The sequence below is a fragment of the Salvelinus fontinalis genome, chromosome 1 (genome assembly GCF_029448725.1).
Source record: "Salvelinus fontinalis isolate EN_2023a chromosome 1, ASM2944872v1, whole genome shotgun sequence".
Lineage (NCBI taxonomy): Eukaryota > Metazoa > Chordata > Actinopteri > Salmoniformes > Salmonidae > Salvelinus > Salvelinus fontinalis.
In genome coordinates, this window is record NC_074665.1 from 14,363,811 (window position 1) to 14,390,666 (window position 26,856).

General features: G+C 43.7%; 1 protein-coding gene across 1 annotated transcript in view; it reads left to right on the forward strand.

Moving 5' to 3' along the window:
* LOC129852889 (voltage-dependent T-type calcium channel subunit alpha-1G-like) overlaps positions 1-26,856 on the forward strand; it is a 166,709-nt gene that overhangs the window by 31,290 nt on the left and 108,563 nt on the right. Inside the window, exons 6-9 of the mRNA XM_055918878.1 lie at positions 91-479; positions 22,565-22,716; positions 23,008-23,193; positions 24,884-24,887. Of these exons, the coding sequence (XP_055774853.1) occupies positions 91-479; positions 22,565-22,716; positions 23,008-23,193; positions 24,884-24,887 (731 nt within the window). The remainder of the gene's footprint in view (positions 1-90; positions 480-22,564; positions 22,717-23,007; positions 23,194-24,883; positions 24,888-26,856) is intronic.

Consider the following 26,856-nt stretch of genomic DNA (forward strand, 5'->3'; position numbering starts at 1 on the left):
TGCCGATGTGATTTATCTGGAACTATGACAGTTTTTCTTCACCACCCCTCCTTCCTTTCATCGTCACCGTCCATCCCGTCCTCCCTCCAGCCCAGCTCTCACGACATGACCTGAGTGCCATCGGAACCCTGGACCCCTCGTTCACCTTTGACCCTGAGTCGTGCCCCTACTGTGTCAAGGCTCTGTCAGGGGAGTCAGAAGGCACTGACGGAAACGAGACCCCCGGGGAATCCGACAGCGAGGGCGTCTACGAGTTCACCCAGGACCTCCACCACAGGGACCGCAGGGACCGTCGGGACAGCCGTCAGCCCGGGAAGAGGCAGCGAAAGCTGGGTAGCACGGTGGGGAGAGTGGTCCGGGCCTGGAGGCTGGTGTGTGATACCTTTAGGAAGATAGTGGACAGCAAGTATTTTGGAAGAGGAATCATGATCGCCATTCTGATTAATACACTGAGTATGGGGATCGAGTTCCACGAACAGGTGAGTGTGATTTTGTTGTTTGTACAGTATATCTTGTGTAGGATTGTGTGTGTGTGTGTGTGTTGGTGTAGGACTGGGGTAGGTTTGGATTGGACAAGCCAATCTGTAGTCTGAGGACTATTCCCTGTCAGGTCAGTGGTTCAGACTGTGTGTAGCCGTGTGCAGTGAACCTCTCTTGGCCTTTACTCAACTTCATTCCCTGAAGGCCGAAGAGAAATTCCCTTTTTTCTCAATCCTCAGAGCGTTTCAACTCTGGACTGTCTTGTTTACAAGAGCATATTTGTGGCCATGTGAAGTGCAGGAGAGCGTGTGTGTGTGTGTGTCTGTGTGTAAAGGGTTAGGAAAGCCCCTAAACATCTGAAATCCAGGGCTTTATTGGCATGGGAAACATACGTTTACATTGCCAAAGGAAGTGAAATAGATAATAAACAAAAGTGACATTAACAACAACAACAAAAACACATTTCACATTATGTGCAAGTAGTTAACTACAGAAATACAAAAGGGAAAATAAATAAACATCAATATGGGTTGCATTTACAATGGTGTTTGTTCTTCACTGGTTGACCTTTTCTAGTGGCAACCGGTCACACATCTTGCTGCTGTGGTATTTCACCCAATAGATATGTGAGTTTATCAAGATTCTTAAGTTTGGGTCAGTCACAGTGGTCAGGTATTCTGCCACTTTGTATTCTCTGTTTAGGGCCAAATAGCATTCTAGTTTGCTCAATTTTTTTGTTAAGTCTTTCTAATGTGTCAAGTAATTATCTTTTTGTTTTCTCATGATTTGGTTGGGTCTAATTGTACTGTTGTCCTGGGGCTCTGTGGGGTCTGTTTGTGTTTGTGAACAGAGTCCCAGAACCAGCTTGCTTAGGGGACTCTTCTCCAGGTTCATCTCTCTGTAGTTGATGGCTTTGTTATGGAAGGTTTGGGAATTGCTTCCATTTAGGTGGTTGTAAATACATTTGATTGATTGTACAATTTAACGGCTCTTTTCTGTATATGATCATTAGCGGTTATCGGCCTAATTCTGCTATGCATTATTTGGTGTTTTATGTTGTACACTGATGATTTTTTTTGCAGAATTCTGCATGCATAGTCTCAATTTGGTGCTTGTCCCATTTTGTGAATTCTCTCTCTCTCTCATGGAGCGAGCTGTGTGTATATTTCTCGTTACTATGGTAAATATTATTCAAAAGGTTGAAGTAGTATTATATAGTTATGGAGCAGTTCAACAATCAGTCCAGTTAGGTGGGACACAAAATGGCCAAATGCTACTTGTGTACTTTTAAAGACACACACATAGAAGATGCATCTTCAGGGACCCATCCTGAGCAGGTCTGAGTACAGTGTTTATCTCTTTGGGTTGTGAGACTGGGAGAGTGAGAGGACATGACCCATCCTGAGCAGGTCTGAGTACAGTGCTTATCACTTTGGGTTGTGAGACTGGGAGAGTTAGAGGACATGACCCATCCTGAGCAGGTCTGAGGGCAGTGTTTATCTCTTTGGGTTGTGAGACTGGGAGAGTTAGAGGGCATGACCCATCCTGAGCAGGTCTGAGGACAGTGTTTATCTCTTTGGGTTGTGAGACTGGGAGAGTTAGAGGGCATGACCCATCCTGAGCAGGTCTGAGGACAGTGTTTATCTCTTTGGGTTGTGAGACTGGGAGAGTTAGAGGACATGACCCATCCTGAGCAGGTCTGAGTACAGCGTTTATCTCTTTGGGTTGTGAGACTGGGAGAGTTAGAGGCCATCTGTTACTGTGACACTTTCACTCCCTAAGCTGAGCTCATATCTACACAGTCTCTTTCAATTATTATTCTCTCTCTCTCTCTCTCTCTCTCTCTCTCCCTCTCTCCCTCTCTCCCTCTCTCCCTCTCTCCCTCTCTCCCTCTCTCCCTCTCTCCCTCTCTCCCTCTCTCTCTCACCGTAGCCTGAAGGGAGCACGCCACCAGATATGCTGCGCATGCACTATATGTCATACAGATGTAGTGGTAAAGCAGATTGAAGAGATCGCAACGGTGTATTGAGAGGGAGTTTGTGTGTTCGAGAGAGAGAGTTTGTGTGTGTGTGAGAGAGAGAGTTTGTGTGTTCGAGAGAGAGAGAGTTTGAGTGTGTCTGAGAGAGAGAGTTTGTGTGTTCGAGAGAGAGAGAGAGAGAGTTTGAGTGTGTGTTCGAGAGAGAGTTTGTGTGAGAGAGAGAGTTTGTGTCTGTGTGTGTGTGTGTTAGAGATATATTTTGTGTGTTTGTTAGAGAGATAGTTTGTGTGTGTGTATGAGAGAGAGTTTGTGTGTGTGTGTGTGTTAGGGAGGGGTTAGGGGAGAAGAGAGTCCACCTTCCCATTCTGATTGAGTGTTCCAACGTTCCAGCTTCCCTGTGTAGTTCTCCTCAGATTCTTCCTTCTTTTTATCCCCCAGCCGACCCACATGGTGTGAGTTTGTGTGTGTGTTTGTGTGTGTGTGCAGAGCAGAGAAGGCATCCAGATTCACAGGGTTACTACCCAGTCGCTCAACAAATACTACCAGACGCCAATTACACACACACACTCTCTCGCTCTCGCTCTCTCACACGCACGTGTGCACGCACACACACACACACACACACTTTCTCTCCTGGTTTTAGGAGAGAGTTTTATAGTTTTCCTCCCCTATCCCTCCCTCTTCTCTTCTCCCTCGTTATCATCTTGTGTTTGCTCCCTCGTTCCCTCTCCCTCGTTCCCTCTCCCTCGTTCCCTTTCTTTGTCTGGGTTCTTCTGACTGGAATTCCTACTCTCTAGATGAGGCTGGGAAAGTTAAAATTTGAGTGTGTGCTAGAGTGTGAATATATCCGTACGTGTGAAAAGTTTGGTGAGACAAAACATTGAGCTACACTCCTCCAATCCTCCAACCAGCTAATACATCCAATACCCCACTAAGCTCTTTCTCATTCCCCTTTCTCTAACACTGTCCTCAAGGAGATGCTGACTCTGCAACTCTACAGCATGTACAGTACATACTCTGTTCAACTTGTCAGGGGGATAGAGGAAGGTGGAAGAGAGTGGGAACCTTGTAAAATAAAAGGAGAGGTTATTTGTGCCAGACATTCCAGTCGATGAAGTCTTACCCAGAACCATACCTCCATGTATTCTCTGCAAATATTCTACTAGAAACTACCAGATATCCCACTCCTTACTCTCTCCATCTCTCTCCATCTCTCTCCATCTCTCTCCATCTCTCTCCATCTCTCTCTCTCTCTCTCTCTCTCTCTCTCTCTCTCTCTCTCTCTCTCTCTCTCTCTCTCTCTCTCTCTCTCTCTCTCTCTCTCTCTCTCTCTCTCTCTCTCTCTCTCTCTCTCTCTCTCTGTCTCTCTGTCTCTCTGTCTCTCTGTCTCTGTCTCTGTCTCTGTCTCTGTCTCTGTCTCTGTCTCTGTCTCTGTCTCTGTCTCTGTCTCTCTCTCTGTCTCTCTCTCTGTCTCTCTCTCTGTCTCTGTCTCTCTCTCTGTCTCTCTCTCTGTCTCTCTCTCTGTCTCTCTCCATTTCTCTCTCTCTGTCTCTCTCTCTGTCTCTCTCCATTTCTCTCTCCATCTCCCTCTCTCTATCTCTCTCTCTCTCTCCATCTCTGTCTCTCTCTCCCTCCCCACCTCTGTCTCTCTCCATTTCTCTCTCCATCTCCCTCTCTCTCTGTGTCTCTCTCCATTTCTCTCTCCATCTCCCTCTCTCTCTCTGTCTCTCTCCATTTCTCTCTCCATCTCTCTCTTTTGTCAGCAGGTTGTGTGGCTATTGTTGTGTCTCTGTTAGAAAGATGGCTCGGACCCCAAATACCTTTCACCAGTGGTGGAAAAAGTACCCAACTGTCATACTTGAGTAAAAGTAAAGATACCTTAATAGAAAATGACTCAAGTAAAAGTAAAAGTCATCCAGTAAAATACTACTTGAGTACAAGTCTAAAAGTATTTGTTTGAAAATATAATTAAGTATCAAAACTAAAAGTATATATAATTTAAAATTCTTATATGAAGCAAACCAGATGGCACAATGATCTAGTTTTTTTTTTTTTTACAGAAAGCCAGGGGCACACTCCAACACTCAGACATCATTTACAAGCAAAGCATTTGTGTTTAGTGAGGCAGAGACAGTAGGAGTGATCAGGGATGTTCGGTTGATAACTGCCTGAGTTTGACTATTTTCTAAGCATTCAAAATGTAGCAAGTACTTTTGGGTGTCGACGAAAATGTATGGAGTAAAAAGTGCAATATTGTCTTAAAGGAATGTAGTGAAGTGAAAGTAATATTAGTAGTACTTTAAAGTATCTTTACTTAAGTACTTTACACCACTGCCTTTAACACTAGGGGAAAGTGGGCTTTATACAGCTGTAGAACTCTCCCCCAACCAACACAGAGAGCTAGTTTGCTAAAGGTTTCTCCTTTCACAGATGCTATTGACTATGGACTCTAGTTCGCTTTTGAAATATGACAATGTCTCACAAACTTCCATTTTTTTAGGGAACTGTCACTTTATTTTACGGGGGACTCTGAAGGGATGACTACACACTCCCTGGGTTGTGGTGTGGTGTGCTCAGTGTCTAACAGGCGTATCCAGAGCCTGTATTTAAAAGGGATTTTACAAGATAAATCACTGATCTCTTTTAGATGGACATGGAGGGGAGGGAAGCTGAGAGGACCATGTTTTACCCCCAGACATACAGGACGAGGGACACAAAGGCCAAGATATATTTTTGGTTGGCAGTAAATAGATCTAATGGTCTTATTAATCTTTGATAAGTCGGATGACTAAGAGGATGGGTGCGTCTGAATCAAATGGCCCTGCTATCATCTACAATTATGCAAGATTGTCTGTCTGTCTGTCTGTCTGTCTGTCTGTCTGTCTGTCTGTCTGTCTGTCTGTCTGTCTGTCTGTCTGTCTGTTAGTTAGTTATACTCGTTTGATTCCAAACCTGCCGGGAATCTTTTAGATAGCGCACTGGCCACTGCATTACGCATTTCTTTGGTTCCCCTACAGTCACCCTTTCCGGTTCGAGCCCAGGATAATTGTCCAATAGGGACAGGGCTCGTAAATCACATCACTGTTCCCGTTTCTCTGCTGACCAATGACATTCATTTAGAACAGATCACGTTTTTGATTATAGACACCACCACGCACCCCATTGTGTTAGGTCTCCCATGGTTGAGTTGGCATAACCTTGTTATTTCCTGGTCCGAAGGGGAGACTGCTGGGTTGGTCGCAAGAGTGTCAGGGGAGGTGTCTCGTGGTGTCTGTCAACACCAATATGGTGGAAAATCCGGACCACGCCCCTCAAGTGGAGTTACCAGAAGAATACCCGGATCTGCATCGGGTTTTCTTTAAGTCCCAGAATACACGCCTGCCTCCTCATCGCTCCTGGGACTGTGCCATTGACCTGCTGTCTGACGCAGCCCTCCCGAGAGGACACGTCTAACATCTCTCCTATGTGGAGACCGAGGCCATGGAGACATACGTACAGGAGAGCCTCCAGCAGGGTTTATCCGCCCCTCTACGTCACCAGCCGGTGATGTAGAGGGGTGGATAAACAGTTGTTTGTTCCACAAAACAAAATTGAAAATCTGGCAAGTTTTGTGTCCTCTAGTCACTCCCTATATCAGCTGATAGATCTGAACCAGGCTTAGTTTTACTTTTCCGCTTTTTAATAAAGTTTGTTGACTTGAAAAGGAAGTTGCAAAAAAGTTTATATAGAGTTGAAGTCTGGAGTTTACATACACCTCAGCCAAATACATTTAAACTCAGTTTTTCACAATTCCTGACATTTAATCCTATTAAAAATTCCGTGCCTTAGGTCAGTTAGGATCACCACTTTATTTTAAGAATGTGAAATGTCAGAATAATAATAGAGAGAATGAGTTATTTCAGGTTATTTTTCTTTCATCACATTCCCAGTGGGTCAGAAGTTTACATACACTCAATGAGTATTTGGTAGCATTGCCTTTAAATTGTTTAACTTGGATCAAACGTTTCGGGTAGCCTTCCACAAGCTTCCCGCAATACGTTGGGTGAATTTTGGCCCATTCTTTCTGACAGAACAAGTGTAACTGAGTCAGGATGTAGGCCTTTTTCCTCGCACATGCTTTTTAAGTTCTGCCCACAAATTTTCTATAGGATTGAGGTCAGGGCTTTGTGATGGCCACTCAAATACCTTGACTGTTGTCCTTAACTTCTCTGGGATCGTTGGGACGCTAGCGTCCCACTTGACAAGCACCCCCAACCCCCCCCCACTGATTAGCATCGCTAGCATAGCGTCACAATTAAATAGTAGCATCTAAATATCATTAAATCACAATTCCAAGACACCAAATGAAAGATACAGATCTTGTGAATAAAGCCATCGTTTCTGATTTTTAAAATGTTTTACAGGGAAGACAAAATATGTAAATCTATTAGCTAACCACGTTAGCAAAATATACACTTGTCTAACTCCATCAGTTTCTTACTCCATCAGGTGCTATCACAAATTCGACCAAATAAAGCTATTGATAGCCACTAACCAAGAAAAAACCTCATCAGATGACAGTCTGATAACATATTTATTGTATAGGATAGGTTTTGTTAGAAAAATGTGCATATTTCAGGTATAAATCATAGTTTACAATTGCACCCACCATCCCAACTCGACTAGAATAAATACAGAGAGCAACGTGTATTACATAATTACTAATCATAAAACATTTCTTAAAAATACACAGCTCACAGCAATGGAAAGACACAGATCTTGTGAATTCAGAAAATATTTCAGATGTTCTAAGTGTTTTACAGCGAAAACACAATAAATCGTTATATTAGCATACCACATGTGCAAACGTTACCCGAGCATTGATTCAAGCCAAAGAGAGCGATAACGTAATCATCGCCAAAATATATTAATTTTTTCACTAACCTTCTCAGAATTCTTCCGATGACACTCCTGTAACATCATATTACAACATACATATAGAGTTTGTTCGAAAATGTGCATATTTAGCCACAAAAAATTATACAATTATACAATGACAATACTAGCAAAACTAGCCTGAAAATGTCGGGCGCCATATTTGACAGTGATCTTGTCTCATGAATAACTATTCATAAACTTGACTAAAAAAATATACGTTGGACAGCTATCGAAAGACAAATTAGTTCTTAATGCAATCGCGGAATTACATTTCTAAAATTATCCTTACTGTGCAATACAGGGTTTGCCAAGCGAAGCTATACCAGAAAAAATGGCGGAATATGCGTTTAACATTTTTCATTTATCATCTTAAATATTTCTTACTATGAGGTGATCTTCCATCAGAATCTTGGGCAATGTATCCTTTCTTGGGTCTAATCTTCTTTTGGTCGAAAGATGTCCTCTTGTCCGTCGAAATGCCCACTAACGTTCGACCGGGACCCCGAAACGTGCCCGGCGCTTCAAAGTGCATCACAAAGCAATGCCTCAAAATCACACTAAACGGATATAAATTGCTATAAAACGGTTTAAATTAACTACCTTATGATGTTTTTAACACCTATAACGAGTAAAAACATGACCGGCGATATATTACTGGCTAAACAACAGCTTGGAAAGAGAGCAGGTCCGACGTCCATCGTGCGTCAGGCGCAGGGAGCAAAAGAACGGTACATCCGGTCTTTGGCCTTTTATACAGGCCCTGATTGCGCAATCGACTCCATTCAAATTGTCACCACTTACTGACATCTAGAGGAAGGCGTGGGCAGTGTTTGTATCCTCATAGCATTTACAGGGACATTAAAACTGACCTGGGACCAGAGGCCAATATTTCTGAAATCTCACTCCATATCAGGAAAAGTGCTGTAGAATGAGTTCTGTTCCACTCAGAGACATAATTCAAACAGCTATAGAAACTAGAGAGTGTTTTCTATCCAATAATAATAATATGCATATTGTACGAGCAAGAATTGAGTACTAGGCAGTTTAATTTGGAGACCAATTTTCGGTAAGTCGAAACAGCACCCCCTATATCCCAAAGAAGTTAAGCCATTTTGCCACAACTTTGGAAGTATGCTTGGGGTCATTGTCCATTTGGAAGACCCATTTGCAAACAAGCTTTAACTGACTGATGTCTTGAGATGTTGCTTCAATATATCCACATCTATTTTATGAAGTGAACCAGTCCCTCTTGCAGGAAAGCACCCCCACATCATAATGCTGCCACCCCCGTGTTTCACGGTTGGGATGGTGTTATTCGGCTTGCAAGCCTCCCCCTTTTTCCTAAAAAAAAACCGATGGTCATTATGGCCAAACAGTTCTATTTTTGTTCTTGGCTGATTTCTTTTGATTTTCCCATGACATCAAGCAAAGAGGCACTGAGTTTGAAGGTAGGCCTTGAAGTACATCCACAGGTACACCAACGATTGACTCAAATGATGTCAATTAGCCTATCAGAAGCTTCTAAAGCCATGACATAATTTTCTGGAATTTTCTAAGCTGTTTAAAGGCACAGTCAACTTAGTGTATGTAAACTTCTGACCCACTGGAATTGTGATACAGTGAATTATAAGTGAATTAATCTGTCTGTAAACAATTGTTGGAAAAATTACTTGTGTCATGCACAAAGTAGAAAGTAGTTAATAAGAAATTTGTGGAATGGTTGAAAAATATATATGTTTTGTACACTGAGTGTACAAAACATTAAGGACAACTACTCTCTTGACAGGTGAATCCAGGTGAAAGCCATTATCCCTTATTGATGTCACTTGTTAAATCCACTTCAATCAGAGAATATAGATTTAGATGAAGGGGGAGAAGACAGATTTTTAAACCTTGAGACATGGATTGTGTGTGTGTCATTCACAGGGTGATTGGGCAAGAGAAAATATATGCTGCAAGGTTTTTCACCGTCAACTGTTTCCCGTGTGCGTCAAGAATGGTCCACCATCCAAAGGACATTCAGCCAACTTGACACAACTGTGGGAAGCATTTGAGTTAACAAGGGGTTGCCTCCCTGTGGAATGCTTATAACACAAAAAGCAAGTTCTGCAGGCTCTAGTTTTGTCTAATCTTGATTATTGTCCAGTCATGTGGTCCAGTGCTGCAAGGAAAGACCTAGTAAAGCTGCAGCTGGTCCAGAACAGAGAGGCACGTTTTGATCTTCATTATAATCAGAGGGCTGATATTAATACTATGCTGCCAGTCTCTCTTGGATAAGAGTTGAGGAAAGACACTGCATCACTTCTTTTTATAAGAAACATTGTGTTGAAAATCCCAAATTGTTTGCAGTCAACTTACACACAGCTCTGACACAAACACTTATCCCACCAGACATGCCACCAGGGGTCTTTTCATAGTCTCCAAATACAGAACAAATTCAAGAAAGCTTACAGTATTATATAGAGCCTTTATTGCATGGAACTTCCTTCCATCTCATATTGCTCAAATAAACAGCAAACCTGGTTTCACAAAACAGATAAAGCAACACCTCGCGGCACAACACCTCTATTTGACCTAGATAGTTGGTGAATGTATTGATATGTAGGCTACGTGTGCCTTTTTAAAATGTATATAGTTCTGTCTTTGAGCTGTTCTTATCTCATGATGTTCTGTATTATGTCATTCTGTATTATGTGTCATGTTTAGTGTGGATCCCAGGAAGAGTAGCTGCTGCTTTTGCAACAGCTAATGGGGATCCTAATAAAATAAGTCTATGCCCTGAGGAATTGAGTCTGTTCTGATGGCAAAAGGGGGGGGGGGTACAACTCAATATTAGGAAGGTGTTCTTAATGTGTTGTACACTCAGTGCATATGGTATATACAGTGCCTTCAGGAAGTATTCTCACTCCTTGACTATTACACATTTTGTTGTGTTATAAAGTGGATTAAAGTTGATGTTATTGTTATTTTTCTTCAACGATCTACACAAACTACTGTAAATAAATTTTTTAATGGAAAATGAAACACTAATATATCTTGTTTAGATAAGTAGTCAACTCCCTGAGTCAATACATGTTAGAATTACCTTTTGCAGTGATTACAGCTGTAAGTCTTTCTTGGTAGTCTGTAAGGGCTTAGCACACATGGATTGTAAAATATTTGCCCGTTATTATATGCCCAAAATGCTAGACAGACATTTTAAAATTGCACAAGGTGAGACTCAGATGCAGATACTGGAGGCAGATGGTTTGAGTCTTTGATGTTTATTACATCCAAAAGGGAAGGGCAAGAGATTGGTCGTGGACATGCAAAAGGTCAAAAGCAGTTCAGAGTCCAGGAGGTACAGTGTGGCAGGCAGGTTCGAGGTCAGGGCAGGCAGAATGGTCAGGCAGGCAGGCACAGAGTCCAGGAGGTACAGTGTGGCAGGCAGGTTCGAGGTCAGGGCAGGCAGAATGGTCAGGCAGGCGGGTACAGAGTCCAGGAGGTACAGAGTGGCAGGCAGGTTCGAGGTCAGGGCAGGCAGAATGGTCAGGCAGGCAGGCACAGAGTCCAGGAGGTACAGTGTGGCAGGCAGGTTCGAGGTCAGGGCAGGCAGAATGGTCAGGCAGGCAGGCACAGAGTCCAGGAGGTACAGTGTGGCAGGCAGGTTCGAGGTCAGGGCAGGCAGAATGGTCAGGCAGGCGGGTACAGAGTCCAGGAGGTACAGTGTGGCAGGTAGGCTCGAGGTCAGGGCAGGCAGAATGGTCAGGCAGGCGGGCACAGAGTCCAGAGAACAAGCAAGGGTCAAAACCAGGAGGACTAGTGAAAAAGAATAGAAACGTCAGGAGCACGGGAAAAACAGACTGGTTGACTGGAACATACAAGACGAACTGGCACAGAGAGACAGGAAACACAGGGATATATACATCAGGGATAACAAGCGACACCTGGAGGGCGTGGCGCAATAACAAGGACAGGTGAAACTTATCAGGGTGTGACACATTTTCTGATTTTGCCAAAGATTTTCAAGCCGATTTAACTCAAACTGGAACTAGGCCACTCCGAAACATTCAACGGCATCTTGGTAAGCAACTCCAGTGTATATTTGGCCTTATGTTTTAGGTAATTGTCTTGCTGAAATGTGAATTTCAAATCAAATCAACATTTATTTGTCACATATACATGTTTAGCAGATGTTATTGCGGGTGTAGCGAAATGCTTGTGTTTCTAGCTCCAACAGTGTAGTAATATACAACAAGTAATATCTAATAATACACACAATCTAAAGAAATGAAATGGAATTAAAACTTCTTATGGCTGCAATCCCGTTAACGGGATCGATATGACAACAGCCAGTGAAAGTGCAGGGCGCCAAATTCAAACAACAGAAATCTCATAATTAAAATTCCTCAAGCATACAAGTATTTCACACCATTTTAAAGATACACTTCTTGTTAATCTCACCACAGTGTCCGATTTCAAAAAGGCTCTACAGCGAAAGCACTACAAATGATTATGTTAGGTCACCGCAAAAATCACAGAAAAACACAGCCATTTTTCCAGCCAAAGACAGGAGTCACAAAAAGCAGAAATAGAGATAAAATGAATATCTAACCTTTGATGACCTTCATCAGATGACACTCACAGGACTTCATGTTACACAATACATATATGTTTTGTTCGATAAAGTTCCTATTTATATCCAAAAACCTCAGTTTACATTGGCGCCATGTTCAGAAATGCCTCCAAAATATCCGGAGAAATTGCAGAGCCACATCAAATAACAGAAATACTCATCATAAACTTTGATGAAAGATACATGTTTTACATAGAATTAAAGATAAACTTGTTCTTAATGCAACCCCTTTGTCAGATTTCAAAAAAGCTTTACGGAAAAAGCACAATATTCAATAATCTGAGAACAGTGTTCAGCCACAAAAGCAAGCCATACAGTTACCCGCCAAATTGTGTATTCAACAAAAGTCATAAATAGCATTATACACTTACCTTTGCCGATCTTCGTCGGAATGCACTCCCAGGACTCCCACTTCCACAAGAAATGTTTGTTTTGTTCCATCAATAGCTACTTTTGTTAGCGCGTTTGGTAAACCAATCCAAAGTCAGGAAGCGCGTTCACTAAAAGCAGACGAAATGTCAAAAAGTTCCGTAACAGTCAGTAGAAACATGTCAAACGATGTATTGAATCAATCTTTAGGATGTTTGTTGCAAACAGGATGCATGTTTTGGTCTATTTTTATTCTGTGCAGGCTTCCTTCTTTTCACTCTGTCATTTCTGTTAGTATTGTGGAGTAATGTTGTTGATCCATCCTCAGTTATCTTCTATCACAGCCATTCAACTCTGTAACTGGTTTAAAATCACCATTGGCCTCGTGGTGAAATCTCTGAGCGGTTTCCTTCCTCTCTGGCAACTGAGTTAGGAAGGACGCCTGTATCTCTGTAGCAAGTGGGTGTATTGATACTCCTTCCAAAGTGTAATTAATAACTTCACCATGCTCAAAGGGATATTCAATATCTGCTTTTTTTACCCATCTACCAATAGGTGCCCTTCTTTGTGAACCATTGTGGTTGAATCTGTGCTTTAAAATGCACTCCTCTACTGAGGGACCTTACAGATAATTGTGTGTTTGATACAGAGATTTTGTAATCATAAAATAATCTTGAGGTTGTGATGCTCATCATCCATAATCGTCTGATGCATGATTATAGAATTACTGTGCCAGCACATCAGTCATTGGGTCTCTACATATGTGGTTTCTAACAAACATACAAAAATGGGTCAGGTAAAGTGTGACGGAATCCACTCTTACACAATGTGTTACACAAACACACATACACATGTGGTTTGCGTGTACGCCTGTTGCCTTAGGCCTGTTGCCTTTGCACTCGTTGTTGAAGATACATGATATACTCCAGACCTCTGATCCCTGCTTCTTATCACACACAGACACAACCTGAAACACCCAGCTTGCCGTTCCTGAAACTCCTTACGCAGTAAGGTTAGGACAGGAGGAAGGATGAGAGGGGAGGAGGGGGAGAGGGGAGGAGGAAGGATGAGAGGGGAGGAGGAAGGATGAGAGGGGAGGAGGAAGGATGAGAGGGGAGGAGGAAGGATGAGAGGGGTGGAGGAAGGATGAGAGGGGTGGAGGAAGGATGAGAGGGGAGGAGGGGGAGAGGGGTGGAGGAAGGATGAGAGGGGAGGGGGGGGAGAGGGGAGGAGGAAGGATGAGAGGGGAGGAGGGGAAGAGGGGAGGAGGAAGGATGAGAGGGGAGGAGGAAGGATGAGATGGGAGGAGGAAGGATGAGATGGGAGGAGGAAGAATGAGGGGAGGAGGAAGGATGAGAGGGGAGGAGGAAGGATGAGAGGGGAGGAGGGAGGGGGAGAGGGGAGGAAGGATGAGAGGGGAGGAAGGATGAGAGGGGAGGAGGGGAGGAAGGATGAGAGGGGAGGAAGGATGAGAGGGGAGGAAGGATGAGAGGGGAGGAGGGGAGGAAGGATGAGAGGGGAGGAGGGGGAGAGGGGAGGAGGGATTAGATGGATGGAAGATGTATCTGCTCTCTCTCCGCAGTTACTGTAAGAGCGTTGCCTTTTATTGTGTGTGTGTGTGTGTGTGTGTGTGTGTGTGTGTGTGTGTGTGTGTGTGTGGATACTTGTCCTGCTGCCAACTATATGAAACACTCTGCTTTATTTAATCAGAGGGCAGTGCTCTTCTTCACATGAGGGAGTCGCTCCCTCGTTCTTTAAAGGAAACCAGTGAGTGAAGGGATTAGCCTTTCAACCGCTCCCACCCGTCCCTTGGCATCCATCCATCTCTCTTCCTTCCTCTATTTGACTCTTCTCTACTGTCATTCTTCTCTCCACCCTGTCCCCTCTTTCCTCTCAGCAGCGGTTTGCTCATGGTGGGATTTTTTTCCCCCCGACCTTCTTTCACTCTCTCTCGTTCTCTCTCGCTCTCCTTCTGTCTTTCTCTCACCCTGTTCTTTTACATCTCTCCGTTGTTAACAAGGAAACTGAGGTTTCAGGCTTTGGGGAGAGAGGGTGGTGGTGTGGCTGGGTAATATACGCAGCTGGGGACTATTTGTTTATTTTGTGTGTGTGAGTGTGAGTGAGTGTGAGCGTGTGTGTGTTTGTTCGTGAGTGTGTGTGTGAGTGCGTGTGTGCGTGTGCGTGCGTGTTTGTCTGTGTGTGTGTGTGTCCTCATTGTTTCTTTCTTCTCTTGTTACAGACCATATATTAAAATAAAAATGCAAAGTAGTTTTTTGGGGTATCTGTATGTTACTTTAGTATGTATATTTTTGAAAACTTTTCCTTCACTACAATTCCTAAAGAAGATGATGTACTTTTTAGGCGATACATTTTCCCGGACACCCAAAAGTACTTGTTACATTTTAAATGCTTAGCAGGACAGGAAAATGGTCAAATTTACACACTTATCACTTACACACATTCTTCCAAGACGGCGTAGCAGTGTAGACGTCTTTGTCCTGTCGTGTCCCGTGTCCCTTGTATATATCTTTTTACATCTTTTTCTTCGCATATCTTTTAAAAATACTTTCTTAAACCTCAACTTCTAAATACTCTCCTGCAACCCGCCTCACCCAATGTGGCGTGGATCTGCTTTTTTCTAAAGTATTTCTATTTACTTCTGATCTGGAATCCATCTACTGAAGATAGCCAGCTAACTGCCTACCAGCTATCAGTTAGCAAACCATTGCTAGCGGTCATCAGCTAACCTTTAGCTCGGAAAGCTCTCGCTAGTTCGAACAACGTGACTAAAACCAGAGCATAACGGACCTATTTCTCTCCATATCCCCGGATTCCTACCGCAAACTCTGAACATTTTCATCTGGATCTTCGCAACTAGCTAACCACAATCCCGGGTGACCACTCCTGGCTAGCGTTTCCATCCCGGAGCAGGCACCGGAGCAGGCACCAATTAGCCTGAAGCTAATTGGCTAGGGCTCCTGTGCTACCACTGAAGCCCACTCCTGGGCTACAAGACCCGGACCCATTTACTGCCGGTACGGAGCACGGAACCCCGCCTATCCTCTACGACTGGAATACCGACATAATCTGCCCGGGGACTCCAACAGGCCCCTCAGGCGTGACGCCCGCTGAAGGCCCATTCTGCTAACCTACTAGGCCTGTTAGCTACCTAGAGCTACCTGGAACCCTACTAATTCCACGACTGGTCTATTGACGTCACCGCACGAAGAGGCAAAAACAGACTTCCCCCCCATCGCAACGTCCCCCAAAGGCTAACTTGCCTGCCCCGGTCTGCTAACTGCTAGCTTATCTTGCAGCTAGCGCAGCCAGGAAGCTAGCACCAGTTAGCAAACACAATTCTACAATTCACAACCTCTCTTTCGCCATCGCTATCCGGCTTGGATTCTCTGTCGACACGACCACGTCTGGTTTGCAGACGTGCCCTCAACCGGTGCCCTCAACCGGCCTCCGTCTGAGCAGACCCCCTCCGTCTGAGCAGACCACCCCCCCGGGCTACTAACTTTAAACGCGTGCTAGCTTAGTGGAGGGCTCACTACTCCATCTACGGTTGCCCCCTGGACACTATGATCACTTGGCTACATAGCTGATGCCTGCTTGACTGTCCATTAATTCACGGTACTCCATTCTGTTTATTTGTGTTTTATCTGTCGGCTCTGTGCCTTAACTCAGGATCTGTGTGTAGTTAGTCCGACCCTCTCTGCCCAGTCGTCGCCATTTTTACCTTCTGTTGCTGTGTTAGCTGACTAGCTGCTATCTCACCTGCTGTTTTAGCTAGCTCTCCCAATCATGACCTGCAATCACTTTATGCCTTATTGTATGTCTCTCTCAAATATCAATATGCCTTGCATACTGTTGTTCAGGCTAGTTATCATTGTTTTGGTTTGCAATGGACCCCGTAGTTCCACTCTCCGTACCTCTGATACCTCCTTTGTCCCACCCCCCACACATGCGGTGACCTCACCCATTGAGACCAGCATGTCCAGAGATACAACCTCTCTTATCACCCAGTGCCTGGGCTTGCCTCCGCTGTACCCGTGCCCCACCATACCCTGGTCTGCACATTATGCCCAGAATCTATTCTACCACGCCCATAAATCTGCTCCTTTTATTCCTTGTCCCCAACGCTCTAGGCGACCAGTTTTGATAGCCTTTAGCCGCACCCTCATCCTACTACTCCTCTGTTCCTCGGGTGATGTGGAGGTAAACCCAGGCCCTGCATGTCCCCAGTCACCCTCATTTGTTGACTTCTGTGATCGAAAAAGCCTTGGCCTCATACATGTCAACATCAGAAGCCTCCTCCCTAAGTTTGCCTTACTCACCGCTTTAGCACACTCTGCCAACCCTGATGTCCTTGCCGTGTCTGTATCCTGGCTTAGGAAGGCCACCAAAAACTCTTAGATTTCCATACCCAACTATAACACTTTCCGTCAAGATAGAACTGCCAAAGGGGGAGGAGTTGCAATCTACTGCAGAGATAGCCTGCAAAGTTCTGTCATACTTTCCAAGTCTATGCCCAAACAGTTCGAACTTCTAATTTTAAAAATTAATCTCTCCAGAAATAAGTCTCTCACTGTTGCCGCCTGCTACCGACCCCCCTCAGCTCCCAGCTGTGCCCTGGACACCATCTGTGAATTGATCGCTCCCCATCTAGCTTCAGAGTTTGTTCTGTTAGGTGACCTAAACTGGGATATGCTTAACACCCCGGCAGTCCTACAATCTAAGCTTGATGCCCTCAATCTCACACAAATCATCAAGGAACCCACCAGGTACAACCCTAAATCCGTAAACATGGGCACCATAATAGACATTATCCTGACCAACTTGCCCTCCAAATACACCTCTGCTGTCTTCAATCAAGATCTCAGCGATCACTGCCTCATTGCCTGTATCCGCCACGGGTCCACGGTCAAACGACCACCCCTCATCACTGTCAAACGCTCCCTGAAACATTTCTGCGAGCAGGCCTTTCTAATCGACCTGGCCCGGGTACCCTGGAAGGATATTGACCTCATCCCGTCAGTTGAGGATGCCTGGTCATTCTTTAAAAGTTACTTCCTCACCATATTAGACAAGCATGCTCCGTTCAAAAAATGCAGAACCAAGAACAGATATAGCCCTTGGTTCACTCCAGACCTGACTGCCCTCGACCAGCACAAAAATATCCTATGGCGAACTGCAATAGCATCGAAGAGCCCCCGTGATATGCAACTGTTCAGGGAAGTCAGGAACCAATACACGCAGTCAGTCAGGAAAGCAAAAGCCAGCTTTTTCAAGCAGAAATTTGCATCCTGTAGCTCTAACTCCAAAAAGTTCTGGGATACTGTAAAGTCCATGGAAAACAAGAGCACCTCCTCCCAGCTGCCCACTGCACTGAGGCTAGATAACACGGTCACCACTGATAAGTCCGTGATAATCGAAAACTTCAACAAACATTTCTCAATGGCTGGCCATGCCTTCCACCTGGCGACTCCAACCTTGGCCAACAGCCCCGCCCCCCCCCCCGCTGCTACTCGCCCAAGCCTCCCCAGCTTCTCCTTTACCCAAATCCAGATAGCTGATGTTCTGAAAGAGCTGGAAAACCTGGACCCATACAAATCAGCTGGGCTTGACAATCTGGGCCCCCTATTTCTGAAACTGTCCGCCGCCATTGTCGCACCCCCTATTACCAGCCTGTTCAACCTCTCCTTCGTATCATCTGAGATCCCCAAGGATTGGAAAGCTGCCGCTGTCATCCCCCTCTTCAAAGGGGGAGACACCCTGGACCCAAACTGTTACAGACCTATATCCATCCTGCCCTGCCTAGCTAAGGTCTTCGAAAGCCAAGTCAACAAACAGATCACTGACCATCTCGAATCCCACCGTACCTTCTCCGCTGTGCAATCCGGTTTCCGAGCCGGTCACGGGTGCACCTCAGCCACGCTCAAGGTACTAAACGATATCATAAACGCCATTGATAAAAGACATTACTGTGCAGCCGTCTTCATCGACCTGGCCAAGGCTTTCGACTCTGTCAATCACCATATTCTTATCGGCAGACTCAATAGCCTCGGTTTTTCTAATGACTGCCTTGCCTGGTTCACCAACTACTTTGCAGACAGAGTTCAGTGTGTCAAATCGGAGGGCATGTTGTCCGGTCCTCTGGCAGTCTCTATGGGGGTACCACAGGGTTCAATTCTCGGGCCGACTCTTTTCTCTGTATACATCAATGATGTTGCTCTTGCTGCGGGCGATTCCCTGATCCACCTCTACGCAGACGACACCATTCTGTATACTTCCGGCCCTTCCCTGGACACTGTGCTATCTAACCTCCAAACGAGCTTCAATGCCATACAACACTCCTTCCGTGGCCTCCAACTGCTCTTAAACGCTAGCAAAACCAAATGCATGCTTTTCAACCGTTCGCTGCCTGCACCCGCACGCCCGACTAGCATCACCACCCTGGACGGTTCCGACCTAGAATATGTGGACATCTATAAGTACCTAGGTGTCTGGCTAGACTGCAAACTCTCCTTCCAGACTCATATCAAACATCTCCAATCCAAAATCAAATCTAGAGTCGGCTTTCTATTCCGGAACAAAGCCTCCTTCACTCACGCCGCCAAACTTACCCTAGTAAAACTGACTATCCTACCGATCCTCGACTTCGGCGATGTCATCTACAAAATAGCTTCCAATACTCTACTCAGCAAACTGGATGCAGTTTATCACAGTGCCATCCGTTTTGTTACTAAAGCACCTTATACGACCCACCACTGCGACCTGTATGCCCTAGTCGGCTGGCCCTCGCTACATGTTCGTCGTCAGACCCACTGGCTCCAGGTCATCTACAAGGCTATGCTAGGCAAAGTGCCGCCTTATCTCAGTTCACTGGTCACGATGGCTACACCCACCCGTAGCACGCGCTCCAGCAGGTGTATCTCACTGACCTCATGCCTTTTGCACACATTGTATATAGATTCTCTTTTTTCTACCATGTTATTGACTTGTCTATTGTTTACTCCATGTGTAACTCTGTGTTGTTGTCTGTTCACACTGCTATGCTTTATCTTGGCCAGGTCGCAGTTGCAAATGAGAACTTGTTCTCAACTAGCCTACCTGGTTAAATAAAGGTGAAATAAAAATAAATAAAAAAATCAAGAGAACATTGCTTGTCATCTGATCTGGTGGACTCACTAACTACAAATGCTTTATTTGTAAATTATGACTGAGTTTATCATCTGGTTTGCTTAATATAAGGACTTTTTAAATATTAATACTTTTACATTTAAAGTTTAAAGTTAAGTCAGAAGTTTACATACCGTTAGGTTGGAGTCCTTAAATCTCGATTTTCAACCACTCCACAAATTTCTTCTTATGGAACACAAATTCAAGGAATTGGAGTGGCTATCACAAAGCCCTGACCTCAATCCTATAGAACATTTGTGGACAGAACTGAAAAAGCGTGTGCGAGCAAGGAGGCCTACAAACCTGACTCAGTTACACCAGCTCTGTCAGGAGGAATGGGCCAAAATTCACCCAACTTATTGTGGGAAGCTTGTGGAAGGCTTGTGGAAGGCTACCTGAACAGTTTGACCCAAGTTCAACAATTTAAAGGCAATGCTACCAAATACTCATTGAGTGTATGTAAACTTCTGACCCACTGGGAATGTGATGGAAGAAAAAGAAGCTGAAATAAATCATTCTCTCTGCTATTATTCTGATATTTCACATTCTGAAAATTAAGTGGTGATCCTAACTGACCTAAGACAGTGAATTTTTGCTCTGATTAAATGTCAGGAATTGGGCTAAGGTATATGTAAACTTCCGACTTCAACTGTACTTTGATACTTGATAGTATATTTTAGCAATTACATTTACTTTAGCTAATTAAGAATATTTAAAACCAAATACTGAAGTAGCATTGTACTTGATGACTTTCACATTTACTTAAGTAATTTTCTAATAAGGTATCTTTTCTCTTTCTCACTTACTACCAATGTAGTAAGCCCCCACGGCCCTACTAAAAAGCTTCAGCACAGGAACTTCCACCAACAATGGATGCTCCTCAACCCCCCCCCCATCTCTCACTCTCTCTCACTCTCTCACTCTCACACACACCCCTAGTTGTTTTCCTAGATGGCTATTTCCTTCTTATTTAGATGTAAGGGAATATCATATGAAGAGTAGAGGTTTGGTCTTGTAATCTAATCTAATAGTGCTGTGTGTACCTGACTGCCAGTGATGCAGTGCCATGTTGTCTGTCTGTCTGTCTGTGTGTGTGTGTGCAGGAGGGTTGAAGAATGCAGGGCTAGGGGTCCCGCTAGCGGGACAACTTCCGGTGAAACAATTCAAATAAATGATCATAAATAATATGGATTGTTAAATATTTATTTACCTATAAGTGTCTTATATCGGCTGAAAGCTGCACTGTCAGATTTACAGTACCTTTTACAGCGAAAACATGCCATGAGATTGTTTGAGGACTGCACCCCACATCAAAATATTTTTCCGCCAGCACAGGTTTCATACATTCACAAATTAAATAATCCATATTTAAATATTCACTTTCTTTTTGAATATCTTCCTCTGATTTGTCATCCAAAGGGTCACAGCTATAACATGTAGTATTGTTTTGTTAGATTAAAATCCTTCTTTATATTCCAAAAAGTATGTTTAGTTGCTGCCATCGATTTGAGTAATATACTCGTTCAACATGCAGAGAAAGGAATCCGAAAATCTACCCCTTAACTTTCTTTCAACGAGTCAAAATAAATGTCTATTTACTTCTCAGATATCCTAAAATGTAATCAAACTATAATATTTCTTACGGAAAGAAGTATGTTTAATAGGAAACCGATGTTTAGCAGGTGTGTAATTTCTTCATAGTGCGCGCAAACACAAATTTCCAAGACTGTGTCCTTCTGCTAAAATGTATATTTCTTATTCGTTTTTGAAGTTATAAGCCTGAAACCTTGAACAGAGACTGCTGACACCCTGTGGAAGCCATAGGAATTGCATCCAGGGAGCTCGTTTTCAATATGACCTTTCTCTTGAATTTCTAAGAGGATGGTCTCTCATAATTTTTTAAAATAATAATGGTACCAGTTATATGCATATCCTGGCTTCAGGGCCTGAGCTACAGGCAGTTTACTTAGGGGACATCATTCAGACAGGAGGTGGAGAAAAAAGGGGCCTAGCCCTAAGAAGTTATTAAGCCTCTCCCAGACCTTAACCCTTACCTTAACCATTCAGAGTCAATACCTAACCTTAACCATTCAGAGTCAATGCCTAACCTTGACCATTCAGAGTCAATACCTAACATTAACCATTCAGAGTCAATGCCTAAACTTAACCTTAAATACTTCATAATGTGACGTTTGCAACAACTTTAAAATGTGTGGTTTGATAAACATGGATGAACGTCTAATTCTACTGTGAGAGCTAGTTGGTGGTGAATGATTTGGTGGTTTTGTTAGTGAAGAAACAGAAGAGGACCTGGAGTTTAACATCACTTTCACCCTGGGACAGCATTGGAGAGGGAGGGAGAGACACACCTGCATTGTCTTAGGTCAGATAGCGGGACTTCCATCTACACTGATGGTTACTGGCAATGCATGCCGTGTTAGAATGACGCTACCTGTCAGAGTGACTTACCTGTACTTGCTGGGAAGCCACACACACACACAAACACACACACACACCCACACAAACACACACACATACACACTGGGAATATTATTAATGTGTCATATGCACAGATATAAAATGCTTTTCATGTTTCTCAAACACACAGCCCACAACACACACAACACACACAGACACACACATACACACACTCCATATGATACAGCATGAGTTTGATCTAGCTGTGGGAGTGTCAGAAAATTTCTCTGATGGTTTTTATCAGTGGATGTGTTTGTGTGTGTTGAAAATAACTATCTCTCATTATATCCTCTCTCTCCCTGTCTTCTCATCACTTTCCCTCCATCTTTCTCTCTCTCTCTCTCTCTCCCTCCCCTCCCTCTCTCCCTTCTCATCACTTTCCCTCCATCTTTCTCTCTCCCTCCCTCCCTCCCTCCCTCCCTCCCTCCCTCCCTCCCTCCCTCCCTCCCTCCCTCCCTCCCTTCTCATCACTTTCCCTCCCTCTTTCTCTCTCTCCCTCCCTCCCTCCCTCCCTCCCTCCCTCCCTCCCTCTCTCTCTCAAGCCTGATGAGCTGACCAATGCTTTGGAGATCAGTAACATAGTGTTCACCAGTCTGTTTGCCTTGGAGATGTTACTCAAGGTGCTGGTGTATGGGCCGTTTGGTTACATCAAAAACCCGTACAACATCTTCGACGGAGTCATCGTGGTCATCAGGTAAGCAAGGAACCTTGACCAATTCATTTAGAAAGGATGACACACTGCCACTTTTGGCTGTGTAATATCTGTAGGTCCTCACTCTTCAGATCAGGGCCCCTATCCACAAAGCATCTCACAGTAGGAGAGCTAATCTAGGATCAGGCCCCCACCTGGTATTCATTATGATCTAAAAGGTGAAACTGATCCTAGGTCAGCACTCTGGGCCCAAGTTTGAGTTACTGTATCTCCTTCCATTGAATGTTTGATCCTGTAGCTGACAGTGACTGTGCATCCTGTCTCTCTCCCCAGTGTATGGGAGATCGTGGGTCAGCAGGGCGGTGGTCTGTCTGTGTTGCGTACCTTCAGGCTGATGCGGGTGTTGAAGTTGGTGCGCTTCATGCCCGCTCTGCAGAGGCAGCTGGTGGTGCTGATGAAGACCATGGACAACGTGGCCACCTTCTGCATGCTACTCATGCTCTTCATCTTCATCTTCAGGTAGCTATGGGCCTGCACAAACGTGGAATTAAAAGGGATTTGGATACAAGCTGAAACACATTTTTATAGAAATAAGGGGGGCAGCCTTTATCATTCTTGTCTTCAAGTTAGGATGGAGGGAATGAGGAGAGGAGTTAAGGGAGGAGGAGAGGAGTTAAGTGAGGAGGGAGAGAAGGAGGAGGAGAGGAGGAGAGAAGGGAGAGAAGGATGAGGAGAGGAGGAAAGGAGGGAGATAAGGAGGAGAGGATGGAGGAGAGGAGGGAGAGAAGGATGAGGGAGAGACGGATGAGGGAGAGACGGATGAGGGAGAGACGGATGAGGGAGAGAAGGATGAGGGAGAGAAGGATGAGGGAGAGAAGGATGAGGGAGAGAAGGATGAGGAGAAGAGGGAGAGGAGGGGAGAAGAAGTGAGTGGGGTAGAGCAAGAAGGTAGTCAGAGAGAAAGTAAAAAAAAAATACAAAACAGTAATGTTCTAATGGAAAGTACGAAACAGTGCTAATCTAATGGAAAGTACTAACAGTACTGGTCTAATGGAAAGTACTAACAGTACTGGTCTAATGGAAAGTACTAAACAGTACTGGTCTAATGGAAAGTACTAACAGTACTGGTCTAATGGAGAGTACTAACAGTACTGGTCTAATGTAAAGTACTAAACAGTGCTAATCTAATGGAAAGTACTAACAGTACTGGTCTAATGTAAAGTACTAAACAGTACTGGTCTAATGGAAAGTACTAAACAGTACTGGTCTAATGTAAAGTACTAAACAGTACTGGTCTAATGTAAAGTACTAAACAGTACTGGTCTAATGGAAAGTACTAAACAGTACTGGTCTAATGTAAAGTACTAAACAGTACTGGTCTAATGTAAAGTACTAAACAGTACTGCTCTAATGTAAAGTACTAAACAGTGCTAATCTAATGGAAAGTACTAACAGTACTGGTCTAATGTAAAGTACTAAACAGTACTGGTCTAATGGAAAGTACTAAACAGTACTGGTCTAATGGAAAGTACTAAACAGTACTGGTCTAATGTAAAGTACTAAACAGTACTGCTCTAATGTAAAGTACTAAACAGTGCTAATCTAATGGAAAGTACTAACAGTACTGGTCTAATGTAAAGTACTAAACAGTACTGGTCTAATGGAAAGTACTAAACAGTACTGGTCTAATGTAAAGTACTAAACAGTACTGGTCTAATGTAAAGTACTAAACAGTACTGGTCTAATGGAAAGTACTAAACAGTACTGGTCTAATGTAAAGTACTAAACAGTACTGGTCTAATGGAAAGTACTAAACAGTACTGGTCTAATGGAAAGTACTAAACAGTACTGGTCTAATGTAAAGTACTAAACAGTACTGGTCTAATGTAAAGTACTAAACAGTACTGGTCTAATGGAAAGTACTAAACAGTACTGGTCTAATGGAAAGTACTAAACAGTACTGGTCTAATGGAAAGTACTAAACAGTACTGGTCTAATGTAAAGTACTAAACAGTACTGGTCTAATGGAAAGTACTAAACAGTACTGATCTAATGGAAAGTACTAAACAGTACTGGTCTAATGGAGAGTACTAACGAAGGTTCCACTTGGAACTTGAGGGAAGAACAGAACAGGTGAGGAATGAGAAAGACGGATAGAATGACAGGAACGAGTGGAGATTCCCTCCTTTCATCAGCGTCCCTCATTCAGCCTGGTTAGCTGCTGGCGCGCTTAGAGAGATTAGATAGGGAAATTAGATCTATAGATTAGTACTGTACAGCCTACACACACACACACACACACATATATATATACACATATATATACACTGCTCAAAAAAATAAAGGGAACACTTAAACAACACAATGTAACTCCAAGTCAATCACACTTCTGTGAAATCAAACGGTCCACTTAGGAAGCAACACTGATTGACAATAAATTTCACATGCTGTTGTGCAAATGGAATAGACAAAAGGTGGAAATTATAGGCAATTAGCAAGACACCCCCAAAAAAGGAGTGATTCTGCAGGTGGTGACCACAGACCACTTCTCAGTTCCTATGCTTCCTGGCTGATGTTTTGGTCACTTTAGAATGCTGGCGGTGCTCTCACTCTAGTGGTAGCATGAGACGGAGTCTACAACCCACACAAGTGGCTCAGGTAGTGCAGTTCATCCAGGATGGCACATCAATGCGAGCTGTGGCAAAAAGGTTTGCTGTGTCTGTCAGCGTAGTGTCCAGAGCATGGAGGCGCTACCAGGAGACAGGCCAGTACATCAGGAGACGTGGAGGAGGCCATAGGAGGGCAACAACCCAGCAGCAGGACCGCTACCTCCGCCTTTGTGCAAGGAGGTGCACTGCCAGCGCCCTGCAAAATTACCTCCAGCAGGCCACAAATGTGCATGAGTCTGCTCAAACGGTCAGAAACAGAACAGAGCCTCGATTTCAGACTTTCCACTTCCTGGTCAGGAAGTTTGTGCCAAATGAGTTCTGTTTTACTCACAGATATAATTCAAACGGTTTTAGAAACTAGAGAGTGTTTTCTATCCAATAGTAATAATAATATGCATATTGTACGAGCAAGAATTGAGTACGAGGCCATTTGAAATGGGCACCTTTTATCTGGCTACTCAATACTGCCCCTTGAGCCCAAACAGGTTAACAGTAAACGATACACTCAAAGAAGTTACAAAAGAATAAAGACATTTCAAATGTCAATATTATGTCTATATACAGTGTTGTAACGACGTGCAAATAGTTCATGTAAAAAAGGGGAAATAAATAAACATAAACATGGGTTGAATTTACAATGGTGTTTGTTCTTCACTGGTTGCCCTCTGTCTCTCTGTCTCTCTCTGTCTGTTTCTCTCAATTCAATTCAATTCAATTCAAGGGGCTTTATTGGCATGGGAAACATGTGTTAACATTGCCAAAGCAAGTGAGGTAGCAATACACAAAAGTGAAACAAACAATACAAATTAACAGTAAACATTACACATACAGAAGTTTCAAAACAATAAAGACATTACAAATGTCATATTATATATATATACAGTGTTGTAACAATGTACAAATGGTTAAAGCACACAAGTTAAAATAAGTAAGCATAAATATGGGTTGTATTTACAATGGTGTTTGTTCTTCACTGGTTGCCCTTTTCTTGTGACAACAGGTCACAAATCTTGCTGCTGTGATGGCACACTGTGGAATTTCACCCAGTAGATATGGGAGTTTATCAAAATTTGATTTGTTTTCGAATTCTTTGTGGATCTGTGTAATCTGAGGGAAATATGTGTCTCTAATATGGTCATACATTGGGCAGGAAGTTAGAAAGTGCAGCTCAGTTTCCACCTCATTTTGTGGGCAGTGTGCACATAGCCTGTCTTCTCTTGAGAGCCATGTCTGCCTACGGCGGCCTTTCTCAATAGCAAGGCTATGCTCACTGAGTCTGTACATAGTCAAAGCTTTCCTTAAGTTTGGGTCAGTCACAGTGGTCAGGTATTCTGCCACTGTGTACTCTCTGTTTAGGGCCAAATAGCATTCTAGTTTGCTCTGTTTTTTTGTTAATTCTTTCCAATGTGTCAAGTAATTATCTTTTTGTTTTCTCATGATTTGTTTTTTTCTCTCTCTCTGTCTGTTTCTCTCTCTCTCTCTGTCTGTTTCTCTCTCTCTCTCTGTCTGTTTC